The sequence below is a fragment of the Dendrobates tinctorius genome, unplaced genomic scaffold, assembly GCF_039654945.1.
Source record: "Dendrobates tinctorius isolate UK_male_01 unplaced genomic scaffold, ASM3965494v1 ptg000011l, whole genome shotgun sequence".
Classification (NCBI taxonomy): Eukaryota; Metazoa; Chordata; class Amphibia; order Anura; family Dendrobatidae; genus Dendrobates; species Dendrobates tinctorius.
The window spans coordinates 99,853,274-99,870,340 of record NW_027361679.1 but is presented as its reverse complement, the minus strand read 5'-3'; the positions used below and the strand labels follow the sequence as shown (position 1 = coordinate 99,870,340).

Here is a 17,067-nt window from a genome sequence, read left to right as displayed (position 1 = left end):
AGGATGACAGAGGCTCAAAGGGTGATTGAGTGAGTCCCGTAAGCACCACATTCAAGTCCCATGGTGGGACAGAGACTAGTTTTTTTGGATGTAGCCTAGCAGCCGGTCATGAATCTTTTTATCCACCTGTGGTTAGCCAAGTCACAGTCAAACATAGAGCTTAATGCTGATACTTGTACTTTTAATGTGCTAGGTTTTAGACCTAGTTCCAGCCCCCTCTGTAAGAAATCTAGGATACGGGAAATGTTAGGGTTGTCTGGGTCGGGCAGGTCTGGCAGTCACCATGAGGAGAATCTCTTCCATATTTTATTATATATGGCAATGGTGACTGGCTTCCGAGATTTCTGGAGGGTTTTAATTACCGCCTCTGACAGCCCCCTGGCCCTCAAGATCTGGGCTTCAGAAACCAGGCCGCTAACTTCATTCCCCTGAGGTTCAGGTGATGCAGAGGGCCCTGTAAGAGAAGATTGTCCTTTATGGGTAGGATGAATGGCCCGTCTACCTGTAGTTCTGTTATTAAAGAGTACCAGCTCCTCTTTTGCCATAGCGGAGCTACTAGAATTGTTGGGGTGTGATCCGCCCGGATTTTCCTCAGGGTTGCAACAAGGATTGGAACTGGCGGGAAGGCATATGCCAGATGGAAACTCCACCTGTGGGCGAAGGCGTCCACTCCCAAGGGATCTGTCCCTGGGGTTCAGGGAGAAGTAGTTTCTCACTTGAGCATTCTCTCCTGAGGCTAGTAGGTCCACCTCCAGGAGGCCCCACCTGCTGACTAGTGTTCGAAAGACTCTTCCATTCAGGGCCAACTCGCCAGGCTGGATGCTTTTTCTGCTCAGGAAATCTGCCTGAAGATTGTCCGTACCCCTCAGGTGGACTGCTGTCAGGGAACGAAGGTGTCTTTCGGCCCAGCAAAATATTCGGCCTGAGAGGCCCTCCAGGTTGCTGGATCTTGTGCCACCCTGGTGCCTGAGATGTGCGACTGTTGTTATGTTGTCCGAGTAGACTCTGATATGTTGGTCTTGGACCAGGTGTCTTGCTGCCAGGAGAGCTTCCTCCACTGCTTTCAGCTCCCTGAAGTTTGAGGATCTTGCACTCATTTTCTGGCTCCATAACACTTGGAAGGGCTGACGAGACACTACAGCTCCCCAACCTTTTTTGCTGGCGTCTGTTGTTACTGTAACCAGGGGGGATCTGGGACCAGTTGACTCCCCTGCACAGGTTTTTGCGGTCCATCCACCATGCTAGTGAAGCTTTCACTGTTCCCGGGGTCTGGACCCTTTTGTTCAGGCAGGTGTGATCCCTGTTCCAGTTTCTTAAGATATGAGACTGGAGTGTTCTGGAGTGGGCCTGCGCCCAAGGCACCGACTGGATGCAGGAGGCCATTAACCCTAGTATGGACATGGCTGCCCTGAGGGTCGGGGGGATCTCTGTCCTCTGAAATCTGAGACTCTTGACATTATAGACGTCTGATGTTCCTCCGGGAGGAAGGACATTTGATTCTTTGAATCTAGTAGGATTCCTAAAAATTTTATCTCCTGAGAGGGTTGGATTTGCGACTTCTTTATATTCGGGATCCACCCCAATGATTGGAGAATGTCTAGAGTCTGGGCTACCTGGTCTTCCAGGGCCTGGTAGGATGACCTTATTACCAGTAGGTCATCCAGGTAAGGTACAATACATATTCCCCGGCTTCTGATGTAGGACACGGCCTCTGTCATAATTTTGGAAAACACTCAAGGGGCAGAGGATATTCCAAAGGGAAGCACATTGTATTGAAAGTGCTTGACTTCCGGACCCTAACGGATCGCAAACCTTAGATACTTCCTGTGGGAAGGATGTATGGGGATGTGGAAATAAGCATCCTTCAGATCTATAGTTGCCATGAAGATGGCCCTATCAGAGGAATGGCGGTCTTTACTGACTCCATTTTGAATTTGCGGTATGCAATGTGTCGGTTGAGGCCCTTCAGATTTATTATTATCCTTGCCTCCCCTGTGGGCTTTTTCACTAGAAACAATCTGGAATAATGCCCCCTTCCTTGCTCCTCCACAGGGACCTGAGAGATGGCATTTGAGTGTAGAAGAAGCCGAATGCCGGATTTTAGTGCTGGGGACTCGTGAGGTGGTAGGGAGGTAACTCTTATACCCCGCGGGGGGGGGGGATTCGAGCTCTAGCAGTAGGCCCTCTCTGATCACACTGAGGACCCAGGGGCTGTTGGAGATCAACTGCCAGGCAGGAAAAAAACCTCGAAAGCCTCCCCCCGACCGGGGTCGAGTCATTGTTTTTCTTGTGGTGGTTGCTGCTGCTGCTGGGGGACCAGGATGTTCCTGCCTCTCCCTTTAGCGTAGCTCCATCTTCCAGTCTTTCCCTTTCCTCGCGGTTGGGATGACTGACTCTGGGGGGCTCGAAAAAGTCGCTTTCTGGAGGTCCTCTGCTCTGGAAGCACCTTCTTTTTATCTGTGGCCTTTCCTAAAATTTCATCTAAGGCAGGGCCGAAGACATGTTCGCCTTTGAAGGGTAAAGAGCAGAGTTTAACTTTGGAAGTAACATCCCCGCTCCATGTTTTAAGCCAGAGGGCTCGCCTGGCGGAATTTGACTGGACCATAGCCCTGGCAGAGGCACAGATCATCTCCATTGATGCATCTGCCAGGAAACCCGTAGCTCTCTGCAAGATAGGGAGGGAGTTAAGGAGGTCACTTCTCGAGGTACCACGAGAAATATGGCTCTCTAGCTCCTCAATCCATTGGAAGAGGGACCTAGAGACACAAGTGGACGCGATTTCTGACTTTAAGGTAAAGGCAGAGGTTTCCCAGGCCTTCCTTAGGAGGCTTTCTGCTTTACGGTCCATCGGATCTCTAAGCTGGGATGCATCATCAAACGGCAGAACCGTCTTTTTTACCACTCTTGCCATCTGGACGTCAACCTTCGGGATGTCCCATTTAAACTCCTCTCCCTCCAGGGGAAATCTATGTCGGATTTCTGAGGGGGCCGAGTAGCGTTTTTCTGGATACTCCCATTCCTGGGAAATCATATCTGCTACACTCCTGTGGACTTGAAAGCCTGTTCGTTTAGGCCCCTTGTATCCACCAAACATGCTATCCTGTGCTGTCTGCGTGACAGGTTCGTCCTCTAGGCCCATAGTGGCACGTACTGCACTGACCAGCTCCTCCACATATTCTGTGGAGAGGAGGTACCTTCTAGTGTCTGCTGACCCAGAGGTTCCCAGTTGTTCCCAATTCTCGGATCCCGATTTGTATGATCCCTCTGATTCAGACTCTGAATCCTCTATTTGAATTTTCCGCCTTTTTGGGGGTGGTGAGCCCACAATCGGGGGGAGTGGAGGTGGTGGAGGGGGGGGCAGGGCAGCTAAAGAGGTTTGAACCTGGTGGGTAACCAAGCTGCGGATCTCGTCGATTAATGACGGGTGCTCAGCCCTAACCACCTTATCTGTGCAAGCTTGGCATAGCTTTTTAATCATAGAATCATAGAATTGTAGAGTTGGAAGGGACCTCCTGGGCCATCTGGTCCAACCCCCTGCTCAAAGCAGGATTCGCTAAATCATCCCAGTCAGATGTCTGTCCAGCCTCTGTTTGAAGACTTCCATTGAAGGAGAACTCACCACTTCTCGTGGCAGCCTGTTCCACTCATTGATCACTCTAACTGTCAAAAAGTTTTTTCTAATATCTAATCTGTGTCTCCTCCCATTCAGTTTCATCCCATTGCTTCTAGTCTTTCCTTGTGCAAATGAGAATAAAGTTGATCCTTCTACAATGTGACAGCCCTTTAGATATTTGTAGACAGCTATTAAGTCTCCTCTCAGTCTTCTCTTTTGCAAACTAAACATTCCCAAATCCTGCAACCTTTCTTCATAAGACAGGGTTTGCAGACCGGTCACCATTCTGGTCGCTCTTTTCTGAACTTGCTCCAGTTTGTTGATGTCTTTTTTAAAATGTGGTGCCCAAAACTGGACACAATATTCCAGATGAGGTCTGACCAAAGAGGAGTAGAGGGAAATAATGACTTCACGTGATCTAGACTGTATGCTTCTGTTAATACATCCTAGAATTGCATTTGCCTTTTTTGCTGCTGCATCACACTGTTGACTCATATTCAGTCTGTGATCTATTAGTATACCCAAGTCTTTTTCACATGTGCTGTCACTTAGCCCTATTCCTCCCATTCTATATATGCTTTTTCCATTTTTATTGCCCAGATGTAGTACTTTGCATTTCTCCCTGTTAAAAACCATTCTGTTAGTTGCTGCCCACTTCTCCAGTTTATTTAAATCTTTTTGAATCCTCTCTCTCTCTTCTCTAGTATTAGCTATCCCTCCTAGCTTTGTGTCATCAGCAAATTTAATCAGTTTACCCTCAATTCCTTCATCTAAATCGTTGATAAAGATGTTGAACAATACAGGGCCCAGGACAGAGCCCTGTGGTACCCCACTTGAGACATTCTTCCAACTGGATGTGCAGCCATTTACGACCACTCTTTGGGTCCGATCACTAAGCCAGTTATGAATCCACCTAACAGTTGCCTTGTCCATTCCATACTTAATCATTTTTTCAATAAGGATTGTATGAGAGACTTTGTCAAATGCTTTGCTGAAGTCAAGATATACTATATCTACAGCATTTCCTTGATCCACCCAATCAGTGATACCGTCATAGAAGGAAATTAAGTTAGTCTGACATGACTTATTAGTTACAAACCCATGCTGACTCTGTTTAATCACTTCATTCTTATCCAGGTATTGACATACATGTTGTTTAATAATTTGTTCAAAGATCTTTCCTGGTATAGAAGTCAGACTCACCGGCCTATAGTTACCTGGGTCCACCTTCTTCCCCTTTTTGAAGATAGGAACAACATTTGCTCTTCTCCAGTCTTCTGGCACTTCTCCTGTTCTCCAAGAATTTTCAAAGATTATAGAGAGGGGTTCAAAAATTTCTTCTGCTATCTCCTTCAGTACTCTGGGGTGTAATTCATCTGGACCTGGAGACTTGAATTCATTTAGGCTAGCTAAGTGTTTCCTCACTATCTTTCTGTTTATAGATATCCTGGATTCTTCTATTCCCTTAATAGGACAGTGAATAACAGTTGATGTTACATTTCCTTTCTGAGAGAAAACAGATGCAAAATAGGAATTTAAAAGTTCAGCCTTCTCAACATCCTGTCTTACCATTTCATCATTTTCATCCTGTAAAAATCCTATAGCATCTTTGACTTTTCTTTTACTTTTGACATATCCCCAAAATCCTTTATTATTGCTTTTGACATCTCTTGCAAGCCTCAATTCATTTTCAGCTTTAGCTAATCTGATTTGTGCCCTGCAGGTTCTGCAGACAGCATTATATTCTTCTTTAGATATGCCTCCCTCTTTCCATTTTATAAACATTTTTTTCTTCCTTTTTAGCATGTGCTTAAGTTCTGTGTTCATCCATCCTGGTTTCCTTAACTGCTTCCTATTCTTCCCTCTTTTCGGAATTGTTAACAACTGTGCTTTGAGAATTTCATTTTTCAAGATTTCCCATCCTTCCTGGACATTTTTGTCTTTAAGGATATCCAGCCATTGGATCCCTCCAATTCTCTTTCTGAATCCCTTAAAATCTGCCTTTCTGAAATCTAACCTTGACGTCTGAGTCTTCACAGGTCTTCCGCCTCTAGTTATCCAAAATTCTAAAATAGCATGGTCGCTACCTCCTAGGGTCCCAGCCACTTTTACCTCCTCAACCATTTCCTCCCTGTTTATAAGGATTAGATCCAAGGTAGCAGTTCCCCTTGTTTTCTCCCTTACCTTTTGGAAGATAAAGTTGTCAGCAAGAGAGGATAAGAATTTCCTTGACCTGTTAGTTTTGCCTGAGAGAGATTCCCAACAAATGTCTGGATAGTTGAAATCTCCCATGACAACTATGTCATATTTTTTGGAGAACTTGGCCATTTGATGCATAAAGAGTTCATCCATATCTTCAGCTTGCACAGGCGGCCTGTAGTAAATGCCTACAATGGTGTCCTTTCCATTGTTCTGTCCTTGTATTCTTACCCAAACAGTTTCCACAGAACTCCCAGTCTCTGAAGCTTCAATCTCTGTGCAGATATACGCGTTTCTAACATACAATGCGACACCCCCTCCTCGTTTATCAAGTCTGTTTCTTGCAAATAAGTTGTATCCTTCTAGTTTTGTATTCCAATCATGTGTATTGTCCCACCAAGTTTCAGTGATTCCAATGACATCATATTTCTTTTCCTGTGTTAGTAGTTCCAATTCTCCTTGTTTGTTGCCCATGCTTTGTGCATTAGTATAGAAACATTTTAGTTTGTGATTGGTTTCTCTTTCTCCAATATTTTTATTAATTAGATTCTTTCGTCTTTGTTCTTCCTTTCCACTTCTAATAGCAGAGTTCTCAATAGCATTTGTCAGGTGTATGGCTTTTTCTGGTCTTTTGCTTCCCTTCCCATGTTGTTCTAGTTTAAAGCTCTCCTTACAAGTGTAGCAAGGCGACTTCCAAATACATGCTTTCCAGTCTTCGTAAGGTGCACCCCATCTCTAGCAAGTAGTCCATCGTATAAGTAGTTCACTCCGTGATCCAGAAATCCAAATCGTTGCTGACGGCACCATCGACGTAGCCAGTTGTTCACCTGCAGAATCTTATTCCACCTCCTTGTTCCATGGCCATCCACTGGGAGGATGGAAGAGAAGACCACCTGCGCTCCCAGTTCTTTCACTTTCTTGCCTAAGTCTTCAAAGTCTCTGCAGATGGTTTCCAGGTCGTTTCTTGCAATTTGAGGGACGTTTCGTGCTGCATATGGCACATTTAGCCGACTTGCTGGATGTATTGGTGCTCTTATGGGCAGACTTTTCTCCCTATGAAACAAGGGGGAGAAGTATTTTGAGGACCTATACCCAGAGACCGCACCACTAGGACCCATCCCCGGAAACTTACTGTGGCTGGGGCAGCGCTGGGCTCTGCAGACGCAGGGCAGGAAGACCCGTCCATGCTAACAGGGGATTCTCATCTTACCTGTCGGCGTCTTCCGGCGGGTTAATAACAGATTAACCCTGCCCTCAGCGCGGTATTCGTTTTCCCCCTCCTCCTCCCTGGGTCCCGGAGCAGGCACAGCAAGCGCTGGCGAGCTCCACGCGCCGGCAACAGCATGGGGGCCGCCATGACAACGCGACCTCCACATACCCCGGAAGTGACCCGCGCGTGTGACGTCACTTCTGGGTGTCGCACTGCACACAGGGGGAGGAAGAGAGACCGGAGAGCTACAGGAGGCCTCCGGTCAGGGATCACTGGCCCGCTTTACTCCCCATAGGGGAGCGCGGGAGGGCCAGGAACGGTCCCGAATCCAGGAGGAGACGGGAGCAGCTCGGAGGAGGGGAGGCAGCGCCACCGACCACCACTGCCCGGCTTTTTCTTTCCTCAGGTATGCTGCAGCAGCCGGCCACACAGCACACCCGACCTCTCCATGCCCCATGGGGGACAGGAAAGTCACTGGTGAGAGGGAGGTGGGAGGGACCTTTTAACCTCTCGTGCTTCCTGTCCCCCATTAGGGCGTGGAGACATCCTCCTCCTATGCTGTCGTGGAAGGTTGCTAGAGAAATGTTAATATATTAATATTGAGCAAAATTAATTTCAGCCTATTGGTTCGGTCTTCCACCACAGTCACTGTCTCATATGTGGTCCCTTGGGAACATTAATTGCCCACTGCCACATTAGGGTTATTACAGAGCTCCTTTTAAACACGGTGGCTCAGTGGTTAGCACTGCAGCGCGCTGGGGTCCTGGGTTCAAATCCCACCAAGGACAACATCTGCATGTATGTTCTCCCCGTGTTTGCGTGGGTTTCCTCAGAGTTCTCCGGTTTCCTCCCACATTCTAAAGACATACTGATAGGAATTCTAAATTGTGAGCCCCATCGGGGACAGCGATGATAATGTGTGCAAACTGTAAAGCACTGCAGAATATGTTAGCGCTATATAAAGATTATTATTATTTTCTTTTTCTGTGTTGTAGTCCTTGGCGTCTACCTGTACCCTGGTAGTTGGGATTTCTGTTTGGAAACCGCCTTCTGCTTTTCTAGGTGTAACGTTACATTCTGAATGTATAGATTATTTTATACACAGGATATCTACAACACCACCCTCACATCAGCCATAGACTCAGTCGCCCCTCTCATGCATGGCAAAGTGCGACAAACCAATAGGCAACCCTGGCACAACAACCTCACCAAAAAACGTCATCAAGCATTCAGGGTCGCAGAGCGGCGTTGGAAGAAAACACGCCTGCCAGACGACTTCACTGCTTTCAAACAAGCTACACTTGCCTTCAAATCAGCCCTCACGTCTGCTAAACAGACCTATTTCACAAACCTTGTATCTTCATTATCAGGGCTGTGGAGTCGGTAAGCCAAACCTGCGACTCCGACTCCTCAATTTCCCTTACACCGACTCCGACTACAACTCCGACTCCACGACTCCGACTCCCACACATATTGCTTATATTTAAGTGAAAAATTTATTGTAGTACAATGTGAACATCAGACATTTAATCATTTTTATGATCCAATAATCAAGATATTTAGATAGAACAGAATATATATTGGTGTACTACCCGGTTTTCATTCTTTTTGGTACAGATACGATATGGATAGACAGATATGGATAAATGGATAGATAGAGCAGATTTCTAATCTGCTTTTGCTATTGAAAACATTATCTATGAGCTCAAAAACCTTTCAGGTGATGCAGTTTTTTAAAAAGATGATCAACTTTTGCAGCTGAAAAACGTATCCTCAAAAAACACAGGAAAAACGCTGTGTGTGAATGTAGCCTTAGATCAGGAATATAACAGCCATTTATAGGACATATCATAACTTTCCCAAACTCCTATGAAAAAATATTCAGCACATCCTGCATTGAATTACTGTACCCAATTTATTATATATTTTAGGAGTCGGAGTCGGTCCATTTTATACCGACTCCAACTCCGACTCCACCAAAATGAGCACCGACTCCGACTCCACAGCCCTGTTCATTATCCCACAACCCAAAACAACTGTTCAGCACATTTAACTCTCTCCTCCGCCCACCACTGCCACCTCCAACTCCCGTCATCTCTGCTGAGGACTTTGCCACCTACTTCATAAACAAGATCGACCACACAAGGCAAACCTTTAGGCTGAGTTCACACGTGGCGTTTTTTTCGCGTTTCCGCGGCGGTTTTAACCGCGCGATTTTGCCGCGAAAAATAAGCATACCATGCATTCCTATGGGATTCCGCAATGCTGTGCTAATGCTGCGGTTTTTACCGCGTGCTGATCCCGCACTCATAGGAATGCATTGTTCTGCTTACTTTCCGCATGTGGCTGTGCACACCATGCGAAAAGTAAGCAGAACAATTGCGGATGGTACCCACGGTCCGGAGGAGAGGAGACTGTCCTCCGGGCTTTGGGTACCATATCCCTGTAAAAAATAAAATTTAAAATAAAAAATATTGTTATTCTCACCTTCCGACGTCCCGCGCAGCCTTCCCGCCTCTCTCCACGCTCCCGTTACCAGTAATCCTTTGCGAAAATGCCCGCGATGACGTCCGTTCTCGCGGGATCGCGAAGTCTCGTGGTCATCGCGAATTACCGCGAGACGTCGCGATCCCTCGAGAACATACTGTACATCATCGCGGGCATTTTCGCAAAGGATTACTGGGAAAGAGAGCGTGGAGAGAGGCGGGAAGGCTGCGCGGGACGTCGGAAGGTAAGAACACCACCATTTTTATTTTTTTTTTTTATTATTTTTTACATTTTATCTTTTACTACTGATGCTGCATAGGCGGCCTCAGTAGTAAAAAGTTGGTCACACTTGTCAAACACTATGTTTGACGAGTGTGACCAACCTGTCAATCAGTTCTCCAAGCGATGCTACAGATCGCTTGGAAAACGCTAGCATTTTGCAAGCTAATTACGCTTGCAAAATGCTAGTTTTTCCGCGGGAAAATCGCAGGAATTTAAAATGCGATTTTCCCGCGGAATGGAATTCCGGAACTCTCGCGGTAATTTCCGCTACGTGTGAACTTAGCCTTACTGTCCCACCACCCCAACCACTCCACATACCAGACCTCTGCCCTTCCCTAATAACCTCCCTCTCCAACATCACTGAAGGAGAGCTTACTCATCTCATTTCCAAATCACACCTCACCACCTGTGCACTTGACCCCCATCCCTTCCCACCTGCTCCCCAACCTCACTAACATGATCATTCCAGCCTTAACCCATCTCTTCAACCTATCCCTATCTTCTGGTACCTTCCCCTCTGCCTTCAAACATGCCACCATCACACCCATCCTCAACAAAAAAAAATCAAACCTTGACCCAACTGCTATGCCCAGCTATCGCCCCATATCACTGCTCTGTTTGCTTCCAAACTCCTTGAACAGCATGTCCATGCTCAACTTTCCTTCCACCTCTCATCTAACTCCCTCCTTGACATCCTCCAATCTGGCTTCCGTCCCCACCACTCCACTGAAACTGCCCTGACCAAAATTACTAATGACTTACTCACAGCCAAAGCTAACAGACAGTTTTCCATCCTCCTCCTTCTCAACCTGTGCTCTGCCTTTAACACAGTCGACCACTGCCTACTGCTACAGATTTTTTCTTCCCTTGGCATCAAAGACCTTGCCCTGTCCTGGATTACCTCATACCTTTCTGACCGCACATTCAGCGTTTCCCACTCCCACACTACCTCCTCATCCCGCCCTCTCTCTGTCTGCTGGAGTCCCCCAAGGCTCTGTCCTGGGGCCCCTACTTTTTTCCATCTATACTCTTGGCCTAGGACAACTCAAAGTCCCATAGCTTCCAGTACCACCTGTATGCAGACGACACTCAGATCTACCTCCAGCAAGGGGGGAAATAGGAGAGCAGGGCAGGCCAGACAGGTTCTGGTAGTGGGAGACTCAATTATTAGGGGAACAGATAGGGCAATCTGTCACAAAGACAGGGATCGTCGAACGGTGTGCTGCCTACCTGGCGCTCGAGTCCGACACATTGCTGATCAGTTTGACAGATTACTGGGAGGGGCTGGTGAGGATCCAGCGGTCATGGTGCACATTGGCACAAATGACAAAGTTAGAGGTAGGTGGAAGGTCCTTAAAGATGATTTCAGGGAATTAGGCTGTAAGCTTAAAGCAAGGACCTCCAAGGTGGTATTTTCGGAAATACTTCCTGTACCACGCCAGAGAGGCAACGGGAGATTAGGGAGGTTAATAAGTGGCTCAGGAATTGGTGTAGGAAGGAGGGGTTTGGGTTCCTGCAGAACTGGGCCGACTTCTCAGTTGGCTACAGGCTCTACGCTAGGGACGGGTTGCACCTCAATGGGGAGGGTGCAGCTACGCTGGGGGAGAAAATGGCTAGAAGGTTGGAGGAGTGTTTAAACTAGGGACGGGGGGAGGGTATTGCTTTTATAGGAGGGGAAGACAGTGCAGCTAGAGACCTGGGCACAAATAATGAAATTGGGGGTGGGGGTGGCATGGGGGGTGGGGTTAGAACAGTTAATAATTTAAGAAAGAATAGAGGTACAGAGAGATACATAAAGTGCATGCATACTAATGCCAGAAGCCTCGCCAACAAGATGGAGGAATTGGAGTTAATGTTGTTGGAGCATAATTATGACATGGTGGGGATATCTGAGACATGGCTGGACGAGAGCCATGACTGGGCTGTTAATGTACAGGGCTATAGTCTGTTCAGAAATGACCGTACTAATAAACGAGGGGGAGGCGTGTGTTTATATGTAAAATCATCCTTAAAACCCATCCTTCGTGATAATATATATGAATCTAATGAAAATGTAGAGTCCCTGTGGGTAGAGATAAGGGGAGGGGGAAAAATAATAAATTACTGATAGGGGTTTGTTATAAGTCTCCAAAAATAATGGAAGCAACAGAGAATATCCTCATAAAGCAAATAGATGAAGCTGCGACTCAAGGCAAAGTCATTATTATGGGGGACTTCAACTACCCTGAAATACATTGGGGAACCGAAACCTGCAGTTCCAGCAAAGGTAATAGGTTTTTGACAACTATGAGAGACAATTACCTTTCACAACTGGTTCAGGACCCAACAAGAGGGGGGGGCACTGCTAGACCTAATATTATCCAACAGGCCAGACCGCATATCAAATGTAAGGGTTGGGGGTCACTTGGGTAATAGTGATCACAAATTAATAAGTTTTCATGTATCCTTTAATAAGATGTGTAGTAGAGGGGTTACAAGGACACTAAACTTCAGGAAAGCAAATTTCCAACGGATGAGAGATGATCTTGGTGCAATTAACTGGGACGATATACTGAGACATAAAAATACACAAAGAAAATGGGAGACGTTTATTAGCATTCTGAATAGGACCTGTGCACAATATATACCGTATGGGAATAAACATGCTAGAAATAGGAGGAAACCACTATGGCTAAATAGAGCTGTAAGGGGTGCAATAAGAGATAAAAATAAAGCATTTAAGAATTAAAGCAAGTAGGTAGTGATGAGGCATTAACTAAATACAGAAAATTAAATAAATTCTGTAAAAAGCAAATCAAAACAGCAAAGATTGAGACAGAGAGACTCATTGCCAGAGAAAGTAAAAATAACCCCAAAATATTCTTTAACGACATAAATAGTAAGAAGCTAAAAAATGATAATGTTGGCCCCCTTAAAAATAGTCTGGGTGAAATGGTGGAGGAGGATGAGGAAAAAGCCAATATGCTAAATGACTTTTTTTTGACAGTGTTTACACAAGAAAATCCCATGACGGATAACATGATCAGGGATAAAAATTGTCCATTAAATGTCACCTGCTTAACCCAGCAGGAAGTACGGCGGCGTCTACAAATCACTAAAATTGACAAATCCCCGGGCCCGGATGGGATACACCCCCGAGTACTGCAGGAATTAAGCACAGTCATAGATAGACCATTATTTTTAATCTTTAAAGATTCCATAATAACAGGGTCTGTACCACAGGACTGGCGTATAGCAAATGTGGTGCTAATATTCAAAAAGGGGACAAAAACTGAACTTGGAAATTATAGGCCAGTGAGTTTAACTTCAACTGTGGGTAAAATCCTGGAGGGTTTTCTAAGAGATACTATACTGGAGTATCTGGAGAAGAATAAACTTATGACCCAATATCAACATGGGTTTACAAGGGACCGTTCCTGTCAGACTAATCTGATAAGCTTTTATGAAGAGGTAAGTTGCAGACTGGACCAAGGGAATGCAGTGGACGTGGTGTACATGGACTTTTCAAAAGCTTTTGATACGGTGCCACACAAAAGGTTGATACATAAAATGAGAACAATGGGGATAGGGGAAAATATGTGTAGGTGGGTTTAGAGCTGGCTCAGGGATAGGAAACAAAGGGTGGTTATTAATGGAGCACACTCGGACTGGGTCACGGTTAGCAGTGGGGTACCACAGGGGTCAGTTTTCGGCCCGCTTCTTTTTAACATATTAATGACCTTGTAGGGGGCATAGAGAGTAGAATTTCAATATTTGCAGATGACACTAAACTCTGCAGGGTAATCAATACAAAGGAGGACAATTTTATGTTAGAGGAGGATTTATGTAAACTAGAAGCTTGGGCTGATAAATGGCAAATGAGCTTTAATGGGGATAAATGTAAGGTCATGCACTTTTGGGTAGAACAAACAAGATGTATAATTATGTGCTTAATTGTAAAACACTGGGCAAAACTGTCACTGAAAAAGACCTGGGTGTATAGGTGGACGACAAACTCACATTTAGTGGCCAGTGTCAGGCAGCTGCTGCAAAGGCAAATAAAATAATGGGATGCATTAAAAGAGGCATAGATGCTCAGGAGAACATAATTTTACCTCTATATAAGTCACTAGTGCGACCACACTTAGAATACTGTGTACAGTTCTGGTCTCCGGTGTATAAGAAAGACATAGCTGAACTGGAGCGGGTGCAGAGAAGAGCGACCAAGGTTATTAGGGAACTGGGGGGTCTGAAATACCAAAACAGGTTATTACACTTGGGGTTATTTAGTTTGGAGAATCGAAGGCTTAGGGGTGATCTTATTACAATGTATAAATATATGCGGGGACAATACCAAGACCTTTCTAATGATCTTTTTACTCTTAGACCTGTGACGGGGACAAGGGGGCATCCTCTATGTCTGGAGGAAAGAAGGTTTAAGCATAATAACAGACGCGGATTCTTTACTGTACGAGCAGTGAGACTATGGAACTCTCTGCCATATGATGTTGTAATGAGTGATTCCCTACTAAAATTTAAGAGGGGACTGGATGCCTTTCTTGAAAAGTATAATATTACAGGATATATACACTAGTTTCCTTAGTGTTGCGTTGATCCAGGGAGCTAGTCTGATTGCCGTATGTGGAGTCGGGAAGGAATTTTTTTCCCCAATGTGAAGCTTACTGTTTGCCACATTGGTTTTTTTTGCCTTCCTCTGGATCAACATGTTAGGGCAAGTTAGGATAGGATATGGGTTGAACTAGATGGACTTAAAGTTTCCCTTCAACCTTAATTACTATGTTACCTCTCTGGCCCAGAATCCCAGAGTCTATCAGCCATATCCTCCTCCTTCTCCTCTCGTTTCCTAAAACTCAACGTAGACAAAACTGAACTCATCTTTCCTCCATCTCACGTATCTTCCCTACCCGATCTATCTATTAGGCTGAGTTCACACGTGGCGTTTTTTTCGTGTTTCCGCGGGGGTTTTAACCACGCGATTTTGCTGCGAAAAATAAGCATCCCATGCATTCCGCAATGCTGTGCTAATGCTGCGGTTTTTACCGCGGCGGAATCGTTTCGCGGTAAAAAACACAGCATGCTCATTAATTTTGCGGAATCGCGGCAATCCCGCACCCATAGGAATGCATTGTTCCGCTTACTTCCCGCATGTGGCTGTGCACACCATGCGGAAAGTAAGCAATACAATTGTGGATGGTACCCACGGTCCGGAGGAGAGGAGACTGTCCTCCGGGCTGTGGGTACCAAATCCCTGTAAAAAATAGAATTTAAAATAAAAAATATTGTTATTCTCACCTTCCGACGTCCCGCGCAGCCTTCCCGCCTCTCTCCACGCTCTCGTTCCCAGTAATCCTTTGCGAAAATGCCCGCGATGGCGTCCGTTCTCGCGGGATCGCGAAGTTTCGCGGTCATCGCGATCTCGCGAGAACGGACGCCATCGCGGGCATTTTCGCAAAGGATTACTGGGAACGGCTGCGCGGGACGTCGGAAGGTAAGAATAACACCATTATTTTTTTTTACATTCTATTTTTTTTACTATTGATGCTGCATAGGCAGCCTCAGTAGTAAAAAGTTGGTCACACTATGACGAGTGTGACCAACCTGTCAATCAGTTCTCCAAGCTATGCTACAGATCGCTTGGAAAACGCTAGCATTCTGCAAGCTAATTACGCTTGCAAAATGCTAGTTTTTCCACGGGAAAATCGCGGGAATTTAAAATGCGATATTCCCGCGGAATGGAATTCCGGAATTCTCGCGGTAATTTCCGCTACGTGTGAACTTAGCCTTATGGTAAACGGCATCACGCTCTCTTCCGCACCTGAAGTCCGCTGCCTCGGAGTTACTCTCGACTCTGACCTTCAAACCACACGTCCAAACTCTTGCCACCTCCAACTCAAAAATATTTCCAGAATTTGTCCCTTCCTCAGTCCTCACTCTACTAAAACTCTTGTGCATGCCCTCATCATCTCCCGCCTTGACTACTGCAACACTCTCCTCTGTGGCCTCCCTGCTAACTCTCTTGCACCACTCCAGTCTGTCCTCAACTCTGCTGCCTGGCTAATCCACCTCTCTCCTCGCTACTCCCCTGTCTCCCAATTCACCAACGAATCCAGTTCAAACTACTAACACTGACCTACAAAGCCATCCACAACCTATCCCCTCCCTATTATCTCTGAACTAATCTCCCAATATCTTCCCTCACGTAATCTTTGATCCTCCCAAGACCTCCTACTCTCCTCCACACTTATTAGTTCCTCACACAACTGTCTCCAAGATTTCTCCCGAATATCCCCTATCCTCTGGAATTCCATGCCTCAACACGTCCGATTATCCACCAACCTCAGATCCTTCAAACGGAACCTGAATCTTTTCAGGAAAGCTTACAGCCTGCAATAACCATTGTGCCACCTCATCACCACCAGAGCTGCTGCACCCCCGACCTTCTGTCTCTTCCCACTATCCCGTAGAATGTAAGTCCGCAAGGACAGGGTCCTCTCCCCTCTGTACCAGTCTGTCATTGTAAATTTGTTTACTGTTAACGATATCTATAACTTTGTATGTAACCCCTTCCCATGTACAGCACCATGGAATTAATGGCGCTATATAAACAATAATATCTGAAGCTCAGACCTGCCAGTCCCACCATATACACCGCCGAGCTTTCTCCTCCAGCAGTGGTCAGCCTGAGAGGGCGCAGTGGTGCCGCGTTATTTTGTTAAGGCCATGTTCACACGTTCAGTATTTGTGAACCAGGAAACGTATAGTAGAAGCACGCCACCTATCATGGGCTGCTGGCCGTCACGACACAGCCATCAAGGCGGGTGACAGCATGCGCAATGTCATGTCACACCACTGTGGTAATCTCCCGCCTGCTCATACAGTTGTGTGTGGCGCACTTTACCTCGTGTTCTGCTGACACGCAGGCTCCGCGCGCTCTCCGTCACTCTGTGTATCCCAACCGCCATTACGCTGCCCGTGATTGGCCGGTGCTCAGCAGCTGTGGGGCGGTGCCTGTGGTGCGAGAGCCGGTTCCGGATTCGTGACGTCACTCCTGGATAGCTCCGCCCCGTTTTCGCATAAGGTCCCGGATGCGGCTCTCTTTGCTCGATCTTTCCAGAAGCTGCTGGTGAAGGAGGAAGGACGGAGGAGTCGCGCGGCGCTTGGTGAGTGCGGCAGCCGCTCCTTTATCCTCTGTGTGCCGGTGAGGGCTCTTGAGCGCCCCCCACAGCTTTCTGGTCTGTGTCTTAGAGCCGGGCCCTTTGCTATATTTTGGTATTGT

At 46.3% G+C, this 17,067-nt stretch overlaps 2 protein-coding genes across 4 annotated transcripts in view; one reads left to right on the top strand and one right to left on the bottom strand.

The window, feature by feature from the left end:
• APTX (aprataxin) overlaps window positions 1–16,885 on the bottom strand; it is a 127,943-nt gene extending 111,058 nt beyond the window's left edge. Inside the window, exon 1 of one of the 3 annotated variants that reach the window (XM_073545295.1) lies at window positions 16,690–16,885. In XM_073545295.1, coding sequence (XP_073401396.1) covers window positions 16,690–16,753 — 64 coding nt within the window. In that variant the 5' untranslated portion in view covers window positions 16,754–16,885. Of the gene's footprint in view, window positions 1–16,418; window positions 16,627–16,689 lie in introns of those variants that run through there. The other 2 variants (XM_073545276.1, XM_073545286.1) reach the window with 2 other exon arrangements.
• The window catches only part of DNAJA1 (DnaJ heat shock protein family (Hsp40) member A1), a 49,218-nt gene continuing 48,964 nt past the window's right edge, over window positions 16,814–17,067 (top strand). The window contains exon 1 of the mRNA XM_073545263.1: window positions 16,814–16,951. The gene's annotated coding sequence lies outside the window, so the exon portion shown is untranslated. The remainder of the gene's footprint in view (window positions 16,952–17,067) is intronic.